Source organism: Dermacentor albipictus, chromosome 8 (genome assembly GCF_038994185.2).
Source record: "Dermacentor albipictus isolate Rhodes 1998 colony chromosome 8, USDA_Dalb.pri_finalv2, whole genome shotgun sequence".
In the NCBI taxonomy this organism is placed as follows: domain Eukaryota; kingdom Metazoa; phylum Arthropoda; class Arachnida; order Ixodida; family Ixodidae; genus Dermacentor; species Dermacentor albipictus.
The window spans coordinates 75,854,614-75,874,278 of NC_091828.1; the positions used below are offsets into that span (position 1 = coordinate 75,854,614).

The following is a 19,665-nucleotide window of genomic DNA, read 5'->3' on the forward strand; positions in this document are numbered from 1 at the left end:
TTCCTGCCGCACTCCACCGGCGCACATGGCCATTCCAGATCCTTGGTAAGCTTTCCTTGCCAAGTTTCCGGAAGTCTTCCGACCAACCTCATTTCAGCACTCCGTCGCTCACAGCGTGACACGTCATATCGTCACGACTGACTGTCTCGTGTTTGCTCAGACTCGTCGCCTCGCGCCGCATCATGTAGATGCCGCCAAAAAGGAAATTGACCACATGCTTGATCTTGGCCTAATTCGTCCCTCCTCCAATCCTTGGACTCGCCACTAAATATGGCGCCCAAGAAGACTGGTGACTTGCGCTCCTGCGATGATTACTGTGCTCTCAACAAGGCCACTGTCCTGGACCGGTACCCTAATACCTCACATTCAGGTCTTGACATCGGGACTGTACGGATGCACCAGCTTTAGCAAGTACGACCATGTGTAAGCCTACCACCTGATTCCTGTGGGGCTCTCAGATATTCCCAAGATCGGTATCGTAACACCCTTCTGTCTCTTCGAATATCTGCGTATACCTTTCGGTCTGGGTAATGTGGCCCAGACCTTTCAGCGCTTGATTGACCAGGTATTGCGTGCATTGACATGCTGCTTTGCCTATCTTGATGAAATCCTCATCTACAGCACCAACACTGAAGCTCACAGGCTCCATCTTCGTCAACTGCACGAAGGCCTTAGCAAGTTTGGTCTTGTCGTTAATGCTACGAAGATCGAGTTCGGCGTTACCGGGTTGGGTACTCTCGGCCATCGCGTAAGCGCGCACGTCATTCGTCCGCTCCTGACCCGCATCACAGCCACCGTGAGCTTCCTCAGCCATCCACTACCAGCCATGCATTACCTCGCCAACTATTACCGACGTTTCATTCGTCGCTGTGCCAATATACTGCAGCCTCTATACAAACTTGTTTGGGGCATCAAGATACCGTATACTCTTGTATGCACGTCGCGTTAAGAGGCATCAAAGAAGCCGTTGCTAACGCGACGCTCCTCGTCCATACCAAATGGGATTCGCCAACATCTATCATGGTTGAGCAATGGGACACCACTGTCGGCGCATTCTTGCAGCAGTTCTTTGCTGGTTCTTGCAGCCCGTGGCCTTCTTTTACAAGAAGCTTGGACTCACTGAGCGCCGCTACAGCACATTTGACAGAGAGCTGCTCGCTATGTATTAGGCTGTGCAGCACTTTCGATATTTTCTCGAGGGCACCCCCATTTCATGTCCTTACAGGACATGAAATGAGGTTGGTCGGAAGACTTCCGGAAACTTGGCAAGGAAAGCTTACCAAGGATCTGGAATGGCCATGTGCGCCGGTGGAGTGCGGCAGGAAACTCCTTGAAACGTTACGCTCGTCCCGGGGTCCAAGATGTGTCTGTCCCACACATCGATGACGAGATTGTATTCCCAAAGAAAATGGGCTCCGATGATGGGCTACGGATGGCCGCGATGGCAGCGGTCAAGCTAAAGGTACTTCTCAGTCCGATGTCGAGAGTCACCAACTTTTATTCGTAGGCCTGGATTGTCAATCCATCGACCATGGTGAGATGAGGAGTGTCGGGAGGATGGCGGCGCTCAGTCAAGATACCAGGGAGGACGCGAATCTCGGTGCCATTGACGACGAGATAGCGGACATCAGGTGGTAGGCTTACCACTGACTCCACCCTAACGTCCAGTAGAACATCCTACACCCACCGCGAAATGGGACAGCTCGCCTATATTTCTGAATATGCCAGCGACATTTGGCATGTCAGCGGAAAATTGAATGCCGTTACCGACGTATTTTCTCGCGCCGCCATTCATGCAACGGACCATGGCCGACCAGTCATCGACTTCATGGCCATGGCCCAGATTGTCGACGCGTAGCTCTAGCTGCTTCGGAGGAGCGGTACTTCTCTGGTATTTAAAGATATCTTGCTTCCTCACTGCGACGTGCCCATAGTTGGTGATAAGTCACAGGTCGTCCTCATGTTTTCGTCCTTACGTGCCTCACCTATACTACGGCGAGGCACGTAAGGGCGCCTATATCACTTCGACGCCCTCCATTGTTTCACTCATCCTGGCATTCGCGCAAGAAGGCGACTCTTCACTTCCTGTTATGCGTGGCCCAGTATGAACGCAGACGCCCGTCGTTGGTCATACGCACGTCACCTGCCAACAGTCTAAAGTACATCGCCACTGTTATGATCGACCTATTGGGTATGAGAGACATTCAGGCACACGTTCCCATGACAAGATGATTTGCGTCATCCCAGAAAGGTTGTTACTGTAAGCCTGGACCTGTCAAGTAAGAGAAACGTTCAAGCGGGCATCCCTATGTCAATTTAATTGCCCTCTTCTCCAAAACAGCTTCATCCCTTTTTATTTTGCGAGCTGACATAAAGGGAAGGACGAAGGAAAGACAAACTGAACGGCAGGAGGTCGACGACCACAGAACCCACTTACACAGACTCCCGAAGAAGACGTCGACAACCACATGACCGCAAGCGGGTCGTTAAAGCCATCCTGTTCCCCGTGTTAACCAGAACCGCTCGAGACTCGGATGACAGTCACAACCACGTACCAATGAAGTGAATACAATCTTTTCAACTTTTTTCAACTTCTTGATGCCCGCTTTCGTCCTGGCGTCCGTCGTTCTTTTTTGATTCTTGCGGTGAGGACCCATCTCACGCAGTCGAGAACGTTTCGCCGCACTGCGACACCTCTTGGCACATTTCCGTCCCCGGACGCCCGCTTCAGCCCTCTGCACGTTGGTAGTGTTTGCCTCCATCCTTATTCCGGGAACCATCGGCACATCTTAACCTGCATTGATAGGTTCACCAGATGTCCTTTCTAAGTGTATTTCTAAGATCTAAAAGATGGTCTTTCTGATTGTCTCTCTAACACCTTTCCAACAGATGGCTTTTCTGAGTGTCTTTCTAAAATCTTTATAACAGATGGCCTTTCTGAGTGTAAATCTAACATATTTCTAACAGAAGGCCATTCCGAGTGTCTTTCTAACATCTTCATAATCGATGGCCTTTCTGAAGCCTTTCTAGCATCTTTCTAAGAGATGGCCTTTCTGAGTGTCTTTCTAATATCCTTCTAACAAATGGCCTTTCTCAGTGTCTTTCTAACATATTTCTAACAGAGGAGCTTTCCAAGTCTCTTTCTAACATCTTACAGATAAATTTGAGTGTTAGGCTGCTGAGCACGAGGTCGCGGGATTGAATCCCGGCCACGGCGGCCGCATTTCCATGGGGGCGAAATGCGAAAACACCCGTGTACTTAGATTTAGGTGCACGTTAAAGAACCCCAGGTGGTCGAAATTTCCGGAGTCCCCCACTACGGCGTGCCTCATAATCAGAAAGTGGTTTTGGTACGTAAAACCCCATATATTACTATTATTATTATTAGAGATAAATTTAAGGCCTGCGCGTCAGTTGACATGCCGTCCACTAACGTCACTATTCACTGGTCGTTTGTTCACGTGCCTCACGACGGTGCTCTGCTTCACGGGAGCGCGAAAGGATGAAAATAGAAAGACGTGTTTTGTAGTTCGTAATATACAGAAATCAGCAGCATAGAGGTACCTCATGAAGAAAAAATGATTAATTTTTTGTATTCTGATGTTAGATTGACGCTTCGTGAAACCTGAAGGTTTTATTAAATTTACGCTATTTTCAGGCGAACTACTAAATCTAAGACTTGTTCTAGGCATTTCAGCAGTTTCATTCAGCATTTTTTGCCTAGATTTGTTTATACCAATGAACTACGTCTTGAAACTTTCCATCAATGTGTAAATAGTAGGCAATATATGCCGAACAACCATATACTGCACACAAATACTGAGGATGCATGTGTGCTCTTAAAAAACATAAATGCATCACGTTCTTTAATGGTATTACGGATCCCATCATTGCTGAATACACACAAACCTGAATAAATAGAGGAAAATGAAAAAGCCCATGAGGCGAAACACAGCGGGCATGGTACAAGATTATTTTTATTATCTGTAAAAGACGAGGCCTGCCTGATTATCCTTTAATAATTAACAAACTGACAACGCTTTTCGAGACAAAATATGTACCTCACTGCGCTCGAATCAGCTAGATTGAGTGCAGTTATGTGAAACTGTACAATGTGCATGCAATAACTATCAGATGTCGGTTGTAATGAGCTTCATCTTTGGGCTAATCAGTTGAGTAGGTACCGAAACAAGGCACAGTAGGGACATTGTCACTTTCACGTCAAGTACCTTCGCTTTTCCTGGTTCTATGTAGAATATGGTTTGCAGACACGTGCGAATACGTTGAATATGTGCGTAGTGTAAGGGTAATCATAATAATAAACATCTGTCCGCCGTTCACTGGTGGCACGTTCGCAAACCAACATGTCGCAGGAAAAAGACCGTGAAACCGCGTGCTTATTAACATACTTCTAAATGATGAAAGGAAAGCGCAGATGCGCCGTAAAGTATTAATACAAACAGAAATAAGAAGGGTCATACCTTCATTCAATCAGCCTGCATGAGTTATATCGCTGGAAGAGGGCGCATCAGTTTGCACCGCATGTTTTTTTGCTTTTAAAAGGCACACACTTGCACTTTTTCATTCTGTCGTAATTGCAGGAACATATCTGCCCTGAACACTTGTTTCGCATTACCGTGCATTCATCTTCCGCTGCACAATACCAAACGTGCCGCGAAAATCAAAATGGACACGTTCCCAACGAGTGCGACACGGCCGCAGCGGCGGCCTCCGGAGGCAGTATTGTTCTCCGCCGGCATGCTATTAAAGGTTCGTATACTGGCACACAGGCCTGCTCACCTGTCCAGAGGGTATAGAGGTCTGGCGCGGATGCACAAGTTGCCCTTTTGATAGGATGTGGAAGTCGGTACCCGGAAAAGGATGAACAATGTACACGTGCCAGGAACGCGTAGAACAACGTGCCAGCAGCCGGCGTATCATGACGTCCTGCCATCGGCGTAGGCCGATAGATGAGTGGAGCGATGGCTGCGGCTTCTAGCCCGACTGATGATGAATCTGGTCCTTATACGCTTGGCTCGCTAGCAGAGCTGCACGACATTAGCGGCGCTGAATATGCCGCGTAATAACGATGATGACGTTGCTATAAACATGTGTGTCATTGTTCTTGCAGTTGTTCCGCCTCCTGTCACTCGCCCTCCGCCACCTCCACCACCTCCAGGTGAGTACAGATTGGAACACTCTAATAGAACTGCCGAGACCTATACAGCGAACCGAATAGAGAAGGAAATGTTAAAAAATTTAGCAGTTTCATATACAACGCTCGGAATCGACTGTCCAGAGCGCAACGAATGTACATGCACCTAAATTCGCGATCACTCTTTTCACATTTGTAATGCTCACATTCAGCGTATTCAGTCGCCGAAGTCTCCTGTCTCGTCGACAATGGCGCCGAAATTCGCGTCCTTCCTCATATGTTGTCTGAGCGCCGACATCCTCCCGACTCTCCTCCTCTCCCCGTCGTCAGTGGATCGACAGTCCAGACCTACGGACAAAAGTTGGTGGTTCTTGAAATCGTCCTGAGTCGTACCTTTCGCTGGATCGTTGTCATCGCTGCCATGCGCCAGCCCATCATCGGAGCCGATTTTCTCTTAGAATACAATCTCGTCGTCGACGTGCCGGACAGACGCATCTTGGACCCCGAGACGAGCGAAACCTTTCAAGGAGTTTCCTGCCGCACTCCATCGCTTCGGCTTCTCCAGGCGCACATGGCCATTCCCGATCCTTGGTCAGCTGTCCTTGCCGAGTTTTCAGAAGTCTTACGACCGTCCGCCTTTCAGCCCTCGGTCGCTCACAGCGTGACATCATACCGCCACGACTGACTCTCTCGTGTTTGCTCGGTCTTGTCGCCTCGCGCCGGATTGCCTAGCTGTCACCAAAAAGGAGTCGGACCACATGCTTGACCTTGGCTTCATTTGTCCGTTCTTCCGTCCTTGCACCTCGCCAGTACATGTGCTTCCCATGAAGACCTGTGACTGGCGCTCTTGCGGTGATTACCACGCTCTAAACATGGCCACTGTCCCGGACCGATACTCAGTACCTCACATTCAGGACTTTATGGGGGCACTGTACGACTGCATCAACTTTTGCAAGGTCGACTTGGTGAAAGCCTACCACCGGATTCCTGTGGAACCCTCAGATATTACCAAGATCGCTATCACAACACCCTTCGGCCTGTCCCAATATCTGCGCATGCCTCTCGGTCTTGGTAATGTGGCGCAGACCTTTCCGCGTTTGGTTGACCAAGAATTAAGTGGCTTGACATGTTGCATTGCCTATCTTGACGACATTCTCGTCTACAGCACCAACGCCGAAGCCCACAAGCTCCACCTACGTGAACTGCTCGCAAGACTAAGCAAGTTAGGTCTTGTCGTTAATGCCCCGAAGATGGAGTTCGGCATTACGGAGTTCAATTTCCTCGGCTTTCGCGTAAACGCCCACGGTATTCGTCCACTGTCGACCCGCATCACAGCCATCCGTGAGTTACCTCAGCCACCCACTACCAGGCAACTGCGGGAATTTTATGGCCTCGCCAACTATTACCGCAGCTTTATTCCTCGCTGCGCCAATATACTGCAGCCTCTATACAAACTTGTCTCTGGCATCAAGACACCGAATGCTCTCGTGGCTTGGAAGGACAACGCTGACGGCGCATCATCAAAGAAGCCATTGCTAACGCGACGCTCCTCGTCCAGCCCAAATGGGACGCGCCAACATCTGTCATGGTTGACCAATCGGACACCGCTGTCGGCGCATTCTTGCAGCAGTTCGTTGCTGGTAGTTGCAGCCGATGGCCTTCTTTTCCAAGAAGCTTGGGCCCACTGATCAGTGCTACAGGACGTATGTCAGAGAGCTAGCCGCTCGCTATGCATTATGCTGGGAAGCAATTTCGACATTTTCTCGAGAGGCACTCCTTTCATGTCCTTACTAACATGAACCACAGTCTTTCGCCTTAGCGTCAAGCAGAACATCCTACGCCCACCGCGAAATGGGACAGCTCGCCTACATTTCTGAATACACCAGCTAGATTCGGTACGCAAGAGGAAAAAAAAAATGCCATTGCCAACGCATTTTCTCGCGCCGCCATTCACACAACGGACCATGGCCGACCAGTCATCGACTTCACGACCATGGCTACTGCCCTGAGTGTCGACACGTAGCTCTAGCTGCTTCGTAAGAGCAGTACCTCTCTGTTGTTTAAAGATATCTGGCTTCCTCACTGTGACGTGCCCCTTGTTGGTGATACGTCAGAGGTCATCCTCGTGCTTACCTGCCTCGTCTATACCACCGGGGTGTCTTCGATGCCCTCCATTGTTTGGCTAATCCTGGCGTTCGCGCAACAAGCCGCCTCGTCACTTCTCCCTATGCGTGGCCCAGTATGAACGGAGACGTCCGTCGCTGGTCATACGCACGTCATCTGCCAACAGTCTCAGGTGCATCCCCACTGTTATTATCGACCTGGCGGGTGTGAGAGACATGCAGGCGTTCGTTCCCATTACAAGATTTGCCTCATCCCAGAAAGGTTGTTACAGTAAGCGTGGACCTGTCAAGTATGAGAGGGGTTCAAGCGGGCATCCCCATGTGAACATAATTGCCATCGTCTCCAAAACAGCGTACTCCACTATTATTTCCCTAGCTACACAAAGGGAAGGACAAAGGAAAAAAACCCCGAAGGGCAGGAAGTCGATGACAAAAGAACCCACTTCCAGAGACTCCCGAAGAAGACGTCGACAACCACAAGACCGCAAAGGGTTATTTAAGGCCGTACTGGCCCCCGTGTTCATCAGAACCGCTCGAGACTCGGATGACAGTCACAAACATGTACCAAAAAAATAGAATACAATCTTTTTAAATTTATTTCATCGTCACGATGAAACATCTTTCAAACAGATGAACATCTTTCTAACAGATGGCTTTTCTGAGTGTCTTTCTAACATATTTCTAACAGATGGCCTTTCCGAGTGTCTTTCTAATATCTTTATAATCGATGGCCTTTCTGACTGCCTTTCTAACATCTTCCAGATAAATTTGAGGCCTGCGCGTCATTTGACATTACGTCTGCTACGTCACTATTCACTGGTCGCTTGTTCACGCGCCTTACGCCGGCGGTCTGGTTGACGCTGGCGCGAGACCAGGAATATAAAGATATATCTTGTAGTTCGTAATATACAGAAATCGGCAGCATATAGGCAAGTTATAAAGAAAAATAATTAAGTTTTTTATTGGGATGTTACATTGACGCTTCGTGAAGCCTGAAGGTGTTAGTATATTTGCAGTATTTTTAGGTGAACTACTAAATCTAAGCCTTATTCTCGGCATTTCAGCATTTTCATTCAGCATTTTTTTGCCTCGATTTGTTTATATCGATGAACTACGTTTTAAAACTTTCCTTCAATTTGTCAAATAGCAGGCAATATATGCCGAATAATCATAGACTGCACACAAATACTGAGGACGCATTTGTGCTCCTAAAAAACAAAATGCACCACTTTCTTTAATGGGATTACTGATCCCATCATTGTAGAATACACGCAAGCCTGAATAAATAGAGGAAATTGAAAACTCCCGTGAGGCGGTACACAACGGGCCTCGTACATAAATCATTTTTATTACCCATAAAAAACGACGCCTGCCTGATTATCCTTTAACAATTAACCAACTGACGACACTTCGCGAGACAAGAATATGTCTCTCACTGCGTTCGAATCAGCTAGATTGAGTATAGTTATGTTAAACTGTACAATGTGCATGCAATAACCATCAAATGTCCGTCGTAATGAGCTTCATCTTAAGGATAATCAAATACTGTACGTACAGAAACAGGGCACAGCAGGGACATTGCCGCTTCCAAGTGATCTGCGTTCGCTGTGCCTGTTTCTGTGTAGAATACGGCATGCACACACCTGAGAATACGTGGAATACGTGGCTGCCTGCAAGGGTAATCATAAGAAAAAACATCTGTCCACCTTTCGCTACTGACACATTCGCAAACCAACATATGGCGGGAAAAAGCCCCTGAAACTACGTGCTTATAAACATGCTTTTAAATGATGAATCAAAGCTCATATGCCCAGTAAAGTAACAATACAAACAGGAGTCATAAGTTGCTCTTTTGATAAGATGCGGAAGTCGGTATCCTGGAAATGATCAACAATGTACGCGTGCCAAGGACGTGTAAAACAACGTGCCAGCAGACGACGTAGCATGACGTCCTTTCATCGTTGTAGGAAGATAGATTAGTGGAGGGATGGTTGCGTCGTCCAGCCCGGCTGATGAAGAAGCTGGTCCTTATACTCTGGGTTCGCTAGTGGAGCTGCCCGAGATTACGGTCGTAGAGTGAGTGGCGTGATGGCAATGTTAATGTTTCCATAAGCATTTGTTGTCGTTGTTCTTGCAGTTGTTCCGCCTCCTGTCACTCGCCCTCCGCCACCTCCACTACCTCCAGGTGAGTACAGATTGGAGCACTCTAAAAGAACTAACGAGACCGAGACCTACACAGCGAAAAGCATAGAGAACGAAATGTTTGAAAATTTAGTGGTTTCATATAGAAGAAAAGGAAGTGACTAACGAGAGCCGAACAAATGTATATGCGCCTAAATTCCGAATGACTCGTTTCACACTTGTAATGCTCACATTCAGCACATTATGAGCCCATATATTCGCTAGAATGTGCAATTTGTCCTACAACGGAGACGTCTTGCAAGTGACAGGAATGCTGCTGTATAATAATGCATAACGCTGAATACCAGTGAAACTGCCAAACTCTAGTATAAATGTGACTTTACAATGTTTCTGACAGACAGGAGTGCCAATATGCTGGTTAACTATCTATTTATTTGACGAACTTGTGCGCAGGAGAAACACCGCTCGCAGCACAACGATATCGGCGAGGAGAGTCGTAGACAGTAGAAATGACATAGACACACAAACACCTACGCTAGCAGTTAATACATAGTTTCACAGAATTTTGTGCCTTAGTGTAACGGCTGTTTCTGTTGCGGCAACTAATAGAAATATTCTCGATTTTGCGGAGTGTGTCGGAAAAGCTGTGGTCTATTCCACAGTTCATATATTGCATGTGTTATAGAAAAGAAACTCTGAATCCAGTGGTGCAAACTGTGTTCGGAATTGATAACTGAAAACTACTAGTACCACTGGCTACCTTGTTTATTCAGTTATGATACAAACTGTATTGCTCAACTGTCAGAGCGCAATAGGAAGTCTTCCGAGTGATCTCACCAGGAAGGGCATGGAGTAAACGCACGCTGGGAAACGTCCATGTGGTCTCATCTTAAGTTTCGCTTGGTCTAACAAGTCGAAGAAGTCGAACTGAGCAAGATCGGACGGCTGCTGCAGGGATAAGTAGGGCGGCCAAAGTTTAATTCCCACGCGGGTGGCCTCGGCCGAGCGTGAAGAGATGATAGTTGGTTTCTTCCAAAATTGCACATTCCTATTAAAATTCGCAAGCAGACTTTCGCTTACTTCGGCCTCTTTATCAAACTACGTCAATGGCTATACACAGTAACAGTAAGCAGAAGCGCAGTGATACAAATACCCTTCTTGATAAATGTCGTCTATAGGCCACTTGCAACCATGTATGGGAATCTCGTATAGTACGAAGTGTACGAGGAGCAGGCTTCTTTTCAAGAGCGAGCGTTTGAGAGATAGGTGACTTCGTGCCCCTCTTGCGAGCTCTGAGCTCGCTAACGGACTTCAAAGCTTGGCTGAGATGTTCACAACAGCGTACGATATAGCGACATACTGTGTTTTTTCCGACAAGCCCGATGGATGGTTGAGGACGCCTTTCAAGAATGACTGCAATCTGCCACCTACGGCGAGGCCAACTGATGCCACGCAGCCGCAGGGACGGAGGCCAGTGGCAGCCATGTTTTCGGTCGGCGTGCTATAAGGTTATACTCTTGCACCCAGGCCTGAAAACGTGTCCATAGTGTGTGGGTCGTATGCCAAGCCATAATTTTACCATTTTTTCAGTAGGTAAAAAGCGGTCTCCGGAAAAATATGCAAACAATGTACCCGTGTCAAGGAGGTGTAGTATATTGTGACGGTAGTCGACGTAACATGACGGACTGCCGTCGGCATGAGTAGAAAGATCAGTGGAGCAATGGTTGCGTGGTCCAGCGCAATGGATCGCGAACCTGGTCTTATGCTCATTAGTGGCGGGCCGAGCTGCCCGAGATTAGGCGCAGTGGATACGAAGCCTGATGATGACGATTACGTTGCTATGGACACTTTTTTTCATTGTTTCTACAGTTGTGCCCCCAACTCCCACTCCTGCTCTGCCACCTCCCCCACCACCAGGTGCGTACACCTTGGAGTGCTTTAAAATAACTTACGAAGCCTGCACAGCAAACTCAATAGAGAATGGCATCTCTATATTTGGCTGTTTGTTATACAACACGAGGAATGAGTGAGCGAGAACGGAGCAAATGTGCATGTACCTAAATTAGCCGTGTCAACTCACACACTTGGAATGCTCAAACTGCGCATATAACGGGCGGATATATTCATTAACATATACCATTGAAATTACCATATAAAAGCCTTTCATGTGACAGCAATTTTTCTGTAGATAATTGCGTGATACTGTGTTGCATTGGGACCACAAAACAACCACACAAATATCACGTTACACTGACGGCGATTAACAGAATCGCAAAACAGTAGTTAAGGCGTTAACTATTGATCGGGCGAACTTGTGCCCAGCAAGAGAAACAACTCACAGAGCACGTCGATAGTGGCAAGCACTGTCGTCGTTCATGGAAAGAGGCGGGTCGGCTATTTTTACATTGCCAAATGTACATTCGAACAAGATCCTTTTTCTATCAGTACTATGCATAAATGCCCCTAGTGGTTTTTCCTTGTCCTGGAGGGACAAGAGAAAACCACAATATCCACGATATTATCCACATATACATTGCGAAATTTTCCAATGAACTTGCTCAGAGTTTCGTTCATCATCTCCTAGAACCACGACTCAAAATTCTTTCAGCCAAGTGGTAACCGATTATACTCGTAAATGTCGACCGGTGTGACAAATGCTTTAAAATTCTTAGTTTCTTCTTTCAGTGCCACTTGCCAGTAACCTTTGCCTAAGTCTATGCGTGACAACCATTCGCATCCTCTAGTCTAATCAATAATGTCATCCATCCTAGGCATCGGGTGTGGAAAAAGATCGGTCTGCTTGTTTATCATACGGTAATCAGTGCACAGTCGTAATGATCCATTTTTCCTCGGTACAATGGCAATAGAGGAACCAAAACAGGATGTCGATGGCCTAATGATCCCTGCTTCTAACACGCCTTAAAGTCCTTGCCTTAGCCATACACGACCTTCGTGGATCAGGCTATAGGGCTTTTTTTTCTCACACCTGTGCTGTCGCGCAGCACGAACGCCACCTCAATCGCGGTTGTGGCTTCCGGATAGGGCCCAATGCAGATTAGCTTGGGGAACTTCAGCGTTACGTCGTCCACACATGATGGCTTTCGTTCGTTGGGTTTTTCTGTCAAACACATATCTTGCTCAGATTGCCCAATAAAAAAAATTATGGGGTTTTATGTGCCAAAACCAATTTCTCATTATGAGGCACGCCGTAGCGGAGGACTCCGGAAATTTAGACCACCTGGGGTTCTTTAACGTGCACTTAAATCTAAGCACACGGGTGTTCTCGCATTTCGCCCCCACTGAAATGCGGCCGCCGTGGCCAGCATTCGAGCCTGAGACCTTGTGCTCAGCAGCCCAACAACATAGCCACTGAGCAACCACGGCGGGTATTGTCCAATAGTCACCTTGTCATTCCATAGTATGATGATCTTCATGTTCTTCGTATGAAGTCGTGATAAAAAAGGCGAAGTACACCGTTGACATGACGAGTGGTTACACCTCGAACTTCTACCCATCAAACTCAAGAGCTGCTGTGGTCCATTTATGTTAATGTCAAGATAAACCATCGCAGCTACACAAACGAATGGGCTTTTCGGATAACATGCTGGTTGACTACATTATACTTTCATTAATTACGCTCACAGAAGCGCCAGTGTAAATCAATGCTTACACGTTTCGGTTGTTTACAAGCATCGGCACTGATAAAACACCTGATTTAACAAGGAGCACCGTTTCTTCAGCATATTGGTGAGATTCTGTAATTCTGGAATTTTGGAGGTATGACTGGTTATGAAGTACCGAGCCTCGCGTGTACTTGTCGCTTGGTCTAGACTTGTGACTCTTGACTCTTTTGATGGCGCAATAAAATCTGTCGTCATAACGTGTGCCAGTGACTGAAGGAGTTGGTCCATTGTGCTTGGCAACCTAGCTAGAACTTGTTTCTGGCACTCTCTTGTCGTACCGCGTGAATGAGGATGATAACTGACGATTTCGGAAGTTCGGGCTTGGCTGTACAAATTAAATTCCACTTTTTCAACACATACTCTCTTACGTTTATTGCTTTCTGTCTGTAGAATATGGCGTTATTCCAAAGTTCCATGGTATTCTTTTTGAATGCTCGAGAGAAACTCACCTTCCACCCATTCAATGATCCATTCAACTGTATACGTAACCGAAGATCATACCATTTCCGCGTGTGGCCACAGAAATGACAGCATGTTCTGTATGCGATCCTCATTAGTCAAACATTGGTTTCTCGAGCAAGCATATTGATAAAGCTGAAGCCAAGTATGTACATGCACCGGACGAGTTTCCATCAAATGTGTCTGGTTTTACGAAAGGTTCTTCTCTCTCGCTTCCAGATCTTGACAGCGTAACAAGGAGATCTACTAGCTGCTGCTGTTGCTTCATGTGGCATTTTTGAAGGTTAAGCAGTGCGTTAATAACAGTTATATCACTGTCTGGCGGCGTTACAACTGGCTCAGTTTCATGAGATAAGATGGGTCCTTTAAAACAAGTTTCAGATTCGGCCAGGAGGCGCTTGGAACGCTCCATATAACATCAGTCGTGGTGATATCCTCCAGTGGCCCGGCATGTTGTTCCTCACCTGCTTTGTAGCCCTCGATGGTGGTTCGTCGCTCGTTGAACGCGACGTTCATCTTCTTCCCAGGTTCCTATTTTCAACTGCGCCCATGTAATAATTTCACTAGGGCACTGCAGGTAGAACGAACTTATTGCGACATTCTTCCCGTTAACCTCGTCCTCTTCTTTCTTTCTTCCTTGCTCCGCTTGTGATGTGCATCACCACAATAGACACGTTTTCAACAATGACTGTGATCGTCAGCTATGGCGACATCAACGAATGCGATAGTGCCGCAGCGACAGCGTGCCGGTGGTAGCAACGTTCTGGGCCGGCGTACTACAGCACCCCATACTTCCACCCAGGCCTGAACTCCTGTCTAGAAGTTCCAGGTGTCTGGCATCGTGCCATAAGTTGAAAATTTGTAGGTATGTGAAATTCGGTCCCCGGAAAAGGATGAACAATGTACGTGCGCCATGAACATGTAGGGCGACTTGACGACAGCCGGCATAGCATGGCGCCGTGTCGTCGGCGTAGGCAGAAAGATGAGTGGAGCGATGGCTGCGGCGCACTACGCGACTGTTGACGAAGCTCACCCTCTGCTCGTGCATCGCGAGCCGAGTTGCCCGACATTCGGGGAATGTGACACATTATGGTGATGATCGCGCTGCTATCGACACTTTTCCTAATCGTTCTTGCAGTTGTTCCCCGTCCTGTCACTCGACCTCCACCACCACCAGGTGAGTGCCCATTGGAGCCCTCCAAAATAACTAACGAGACCTACACAGTCAACCGAATTGAGAATTCTATGTTTGAAAAATTAGCGATTTCATATAGAAGACTAGGTACGGACTAGTCAGAGCAGAATATATGTGCATGCACCTAAATTCACGATGACACTTTTCACTGTTGTAATACTTACATTCATCCCATTATGGGGAGATATATTCACTAGAATATGTATCATACTACGAAGGAGAAGCCTTGTAATTGACAGAACTGTTACTGAGGGTAATACAGAACGCTGTATATCAGTGAAAGTGGTACGACTCTGACGGATAGAAGTGACAATATGCTGGTTAACTTTCTATTTACTGGACGAACTTGGACGAAGTCACGTTTCCATATGCACTAAGCGTCACTGAAACCAAAGGACAAGTTCCAGGCCTGCGCGTCAGGTGAAATGACGTCAGATACGTGACTATTTACCGGTCCATTTTTTCCGCGCCTTTCAACGGTGATGCAGCTCGAGTTAGTGAGATACAGAAACAACAGAGCGCTCTATTTTGCTATTGCTAGTGCGCGGATATTAGCCGGAAACATGCACTTTGTGAAGAAAACATCAGCGAAATTTGTGCGTCCTGGAATTCACTCTTGCCTTTCTAGAAACCTGAAGATATTAGTAGATTTACAACATTACTTCGTGTGCTACTAAATATGATCCTTATTTTTGAAGGACATGTTTATGTATATGGGTTTATACATATATTTCAGCTGTGTTAGAAGCATTCCAACCACAGTACTTTTTAAAGACTGCAAGATGCGTGGGGAAAAACACAGACGCAATTCCGTTGGTGTGAGTAGAAAGATCAGTGGAGCAATGGTTGCGTGGTCCAGCGCAACATATTGCGAACCTCGTCTTATGCTCATTAATGGCGGGCCGAGCTGCCCGAGATTAGTCGCGGTGGATATGAAGCCTGATGATGACGATTACGTTGCTATCGACACTTTTTTTCATTGTTTCTACAGTTGTGCCCCCAACTCCCACTCCTGCTCCGCCACCTCCCCCACCACCAGGTGCGTACACCTTGGAGTGCTTTAAAAGAACTTACAAAACCTTCACAGCAAACTCAATAAAGAATGACGTCTCTGTAAATTTGGCTGTTTCTTGTACAACACGAGGAATGAATGAGCGAGAACGGTGCAAATGTGCATGTACCTAAATTCGCGGTGTCATCTCGCACACTTGGAATGCTCAAACAGCGCATATAATGGGCGGATGTATTCATTAACATATTGCATTCAAATTGACGTATGGAAGCCTTTTGTGTGACAGCAATTTTTCTTAAGTAAAAGTGTGATGCTGTATTGCATGGGAACTACTAAACAAGTGTACAAATATCACGTTATACTGACGGTGACCAACTAAATCGCAAAATGGTAGTTAAAGCGTTAAGTATTGATCGGGCGAACGTGTACCCTGCAAAATAAACAATCCACAGAGCATGTCGATGGCGGCAAGCCCAGTGGTCACTCATAGAAAGAGATGCGGCGGCTTTTTATACATTGCTAAATCTACATTCGAAAAAATCCCTCGCGTTCTGGAATCTTCGGAGTGGTCTACTGCTGAAGGTCACACTTGAGTGCAGAAGACGTCCGGATTTCCCTCTGTGGCAATAGTACAATCGCCTAGATTTGCAGCAGATAACCTGTGGTTGGTACCTTTGTCCCGTCTCAGTTGGACACACTTGGGCAGTATACATACATTGCTCCCACAGCTTCTGGTTGCTATAAAGGGTGAGCAGAAACACAGGCTCGTATTTGTGCATGTGGGAGATTAACGTTGCAGAATAGGCCGCGTGATGGCAATGTTGACGTTGCTATGAACATTTGTTGTCATTGTTCTTCCAATTGTTGTGCCTCCCGCTACTGCTACTACGCCACCTCCACCACCACCAGGTGAGCACACATTGGAGCACTCTAAAGGAATTAACGAGGCCTACAGAGTGAACCGAATACCGAATGCCATGTTTGAAAATTTAGCGGTTGCATATATTACACTAGGTACGGACTAGCCAGAGCAGAAGAAATGTGCATGTATCTAAATTCTCGATGACACCTTCCGCATCTGTAATGCTCACATTGAGCACATTATGAACAGATATAGTTTTTTACCGAGCCATAAGCTTACTATTCGGTGGGACGTAGAAAGCGGACCCCAGAATATGGATAAACAATGTACGCGTGTCAAGAACGTGTAGGAAGATTTGACGACAGCCGACGTAGCATGGCGTCCTGCCGTCGGCGTAGGCAGAAAGATGAGTGGAGCGATGGCTGCGGCGTCCAGCCCGACTGATGAAGAAGCTTGTCCTGACGCCCATTGCTCGCTAGCAGAACTGACCGAGATTAGCGTCACAGAATGAGTCAAGTGATGACAATGTTTACGTTGCTATGATCATCTGTCGTCATTGTTCTTGCAGGTGTTCCACCTCCTGTGATTACCCCGCGGCCATCTGCACCAACACCAGGTACGTGAGCATTGGAGCACTCTAATGGAATTAACGAGACCTACACAGCGAACCGAATACAGAATGCCATGCTTGAAAATTTAGCTGTTTCATATAGACCTTTTCATCTGGTGAGGAGGAAAGGGCGCGCTGCGAGCCTTTCCGATCCGGTGAGGCGCTGCTTGAAAGTATTGCTGTCGCGTGCTGCGGAACGATTTCGAGATGTTTTAGATCGTACTTTGTGAAATTTACGTAATGTCAGTTCATATAAGCTCGTCAGGGAAGCCTTTCGCGGCATCAGTATCTACAGTATGCAGTAATACTTCTTGATGACGCAAACATGTGACGTGCATTATCACCCCCGGTGTTTGTATGTATTGTGAGCCATTTTGCCTATATCGGTTTTAGTTCAACGAAGTGAACCAGTGTGTATGTATTACCAGCATTAAATGATAAATGTGCTCACTATCTGATCGCTTGGCCTAGGGACTGAAACATAAAACACAAGAGCGCATGCTCGTGTACGGCCAACCTAAGGCAACCACAAAACATCTAAGCGGCAGGCTCTATCAAATATTCGTGATACACCGGCATCGTTCTCACGCATTTTAAGTCTAGTAGGCTTGAAATCACTATATATCTACGTTACCCTTCCTGCATGAGGCCGATGGCGCTGCGCAACACAGTGATCACTGCGGTTGGTGAACCAGCATGATACATATATAAGCTATGTGCTTCCGCATTGCTTTTTGCCCTGCAAAACCATAAGATATAAGAGGGATCACATAAAAAGGGTGCGATGGCTACTTGTGAGGACAAAATTACCGTAATACGTGTGAGGGTGTCGTAGAGAACGGAATGGACACAACCGAAAAGAAATCGGGTTATCATCCTCTTTCCCGAAAAAGAAAGAGAAAACGGGCTAACGCCGCAATACGAACTCGTATAGTCATGCCGCACAACGTTTATAGATCTATAAACCTTGATGCCGTGTGCTTGGACCATGCGCTATATAGAACAAATATATCTGTAATCCAGCACCTACCACTGCTTAGGGCGCTCATGCAATTAGTAAACGGTCGCTTTGCTGGACAAGCTTAATTCACCTTGTAACGTATGTTTTTATTACTAAGCAAAACAACTTTATTTTTGGGTGGAAACCTCATCCACCGGACCAAGTTATCACGCAGTGTAATCTGCAGCTAACAATGTGAACGCTTGTGAAAGTATACCAGCACTGCTCCTATCGTAACGGAATGGTACCCACGCTGTTACGATCGCCACGTGTGTTTCATTGTTCCTAAAACGCAGCTTGGACTACAGGATAATACTGCAACAGGGTCACATTAGTAAATGAAACCTTCATAAATACAGAATATCCGAGGCTGACTGCAGGCTCAAATTTGCGCGCACACAAAGCGCTGGGTGCTCCGTCCACCTCAACGCCTGCAGAAAGTACGGCCATACCGACTTAAACCACCTCTGTATGTCTCACAGAACCGCCTACCACGTAGGAGACGCACGTCATACTAAGTAGACCGCATGAGTGCCAAAGCAAACGTCAGAAACTATTGCTGAGCGTATACCTGCCATGCAAGACGGAACGCTCGCCCAAGCAAGCATGCCGATTGCCCATAGATGGCTCCACTGCGTAGCAATATGGTGGCGTCCATGATAAAGTGGTGTATAGAAGACTAGGTGCGGACTAACCTGAGCGGAACAAATGTGCATGCACCTAAATTCGCGATGACACTTTTCACACTTGTAAGGCTCACATTGAATATATTAGGGGAGGTATATTCACTAGAATATGTAAATCACGATACAACGCGAAATCGTTGTAAGTGACAAAAATGTTGCTGTAGATTAACACACAAAGCTGAATATCAGTGAAAGTGCAAAACACCAGCACAAATGTGGCGTTATAATGACTCTGACGGACTTAAGTGCCAATATGCTTGTTAGCTATCTATTAATTGAACGAACTAGTGCGCAACAAAACAAACAATGCTCACAGCACAACGATACCGGCGAGCACAGCCCTAAATCGTGGAAATGCCATATAAACTGAAAAACAACAACTACCGTAGCAGCTATTACATAGCTTTACACCATTTTCTGCCTTAGTGTAACGGCTGAGAGCTGCTAGTGCAACTGTGACTAATACAGATGTCTTCACCTCTGCTGAGTATATCGGAAAAGCTGTGGCGTATTCCACAGTGAATCTAATGTGTTATAGAAAGAAACTCTGAATCCAGTGGTGCTAATTGCGTTCGGAACTTGTTACGGAGAACTACTAATACGAGTGACTTCCTCGCTTAGTCAGTTATGGTACAAACTCTGTGGTTACGAACTGCACTTAAACTAAGATGCAAGTTCTGCGACGCTTGGTAGTAACTACTGCAAACTTTTTTTTATTATCAGTGCATTAGTGCGACG

At 46.7% G+C, this 19,665-nt stretch overlaps 2 protein-coding genes across 19 annotated transcripts in view; one reads left to right on the plus strand and one right to left on the minus strand.

Annotated features, from left to right (window-relative positions):
• The window catches only part of LOC135921987 (uncharacterized), a 144,032-nt gene that overhangs the window by 53,664 nt on the left and 70,703 nt on the right, over window positions 1-19,665 (plus strand). For 8 of the 17 annotated variants that reach the window (XM_065456397.1, XM_065423894.1, XM_065423885.1 and 5 more), the window contains 6 exons: window positions 5,132-5,179; window positions 9,416-9,463; window positions 11,290-11,337; window positions 14,701-14,739; window positions 15,749-15,796; window positions 17,200-17,247. In XM_065456397.1, the coding sequence (XP_065312469.1) occupies window positions 5,132-5,179; window positions 9,416-9,463; window positions 11,290-11,337; window positions 14,701-14,739; window positions 15,749-15,796; window positions 17,200-17,247 (279 nt within the window). The remainder of the gene's footprint in view (window positions 1-5,131; window positions 5,180-9,415; window positions 9,464-11,289; window positions 11,338-14,700; window positions 14,740-15,748; window positions 15,797-17,199; window positions 17,248-19,665) is intronic. The other 9 variants (XM_065456408.1, XM_065423911.1, XM_065423922.1 and 6 more) reach the window with 7 other exon arrangements.
• LOC135895820 (uncharacterized) overlaps window positions 1-19,665 on the minus strand; it is a 155,821-nt gene that overhangs the window by 2,705 nt on the left and 133,451 nt on the right. Inside the window, exon 4 of one of the 2 annotated variants that reach the window (XM_070523611.1) lies at window positions 2,629-2,794. The exons of the other annotated variant lie outside the window; for it this stretch is intronic. Coding sequence (XP_070379712.1) covers window positions 2,765-2,794 — 30 coding nt within the window. The 3' untranslated portion in view covers window positions 2,629-2,764. Of the gene's footprint in view, window positions 1-2,628; window positions 2,795-19,665 lie in introns of those variants that run through there. 2 annotated transcript variants of the gene reach the window in all.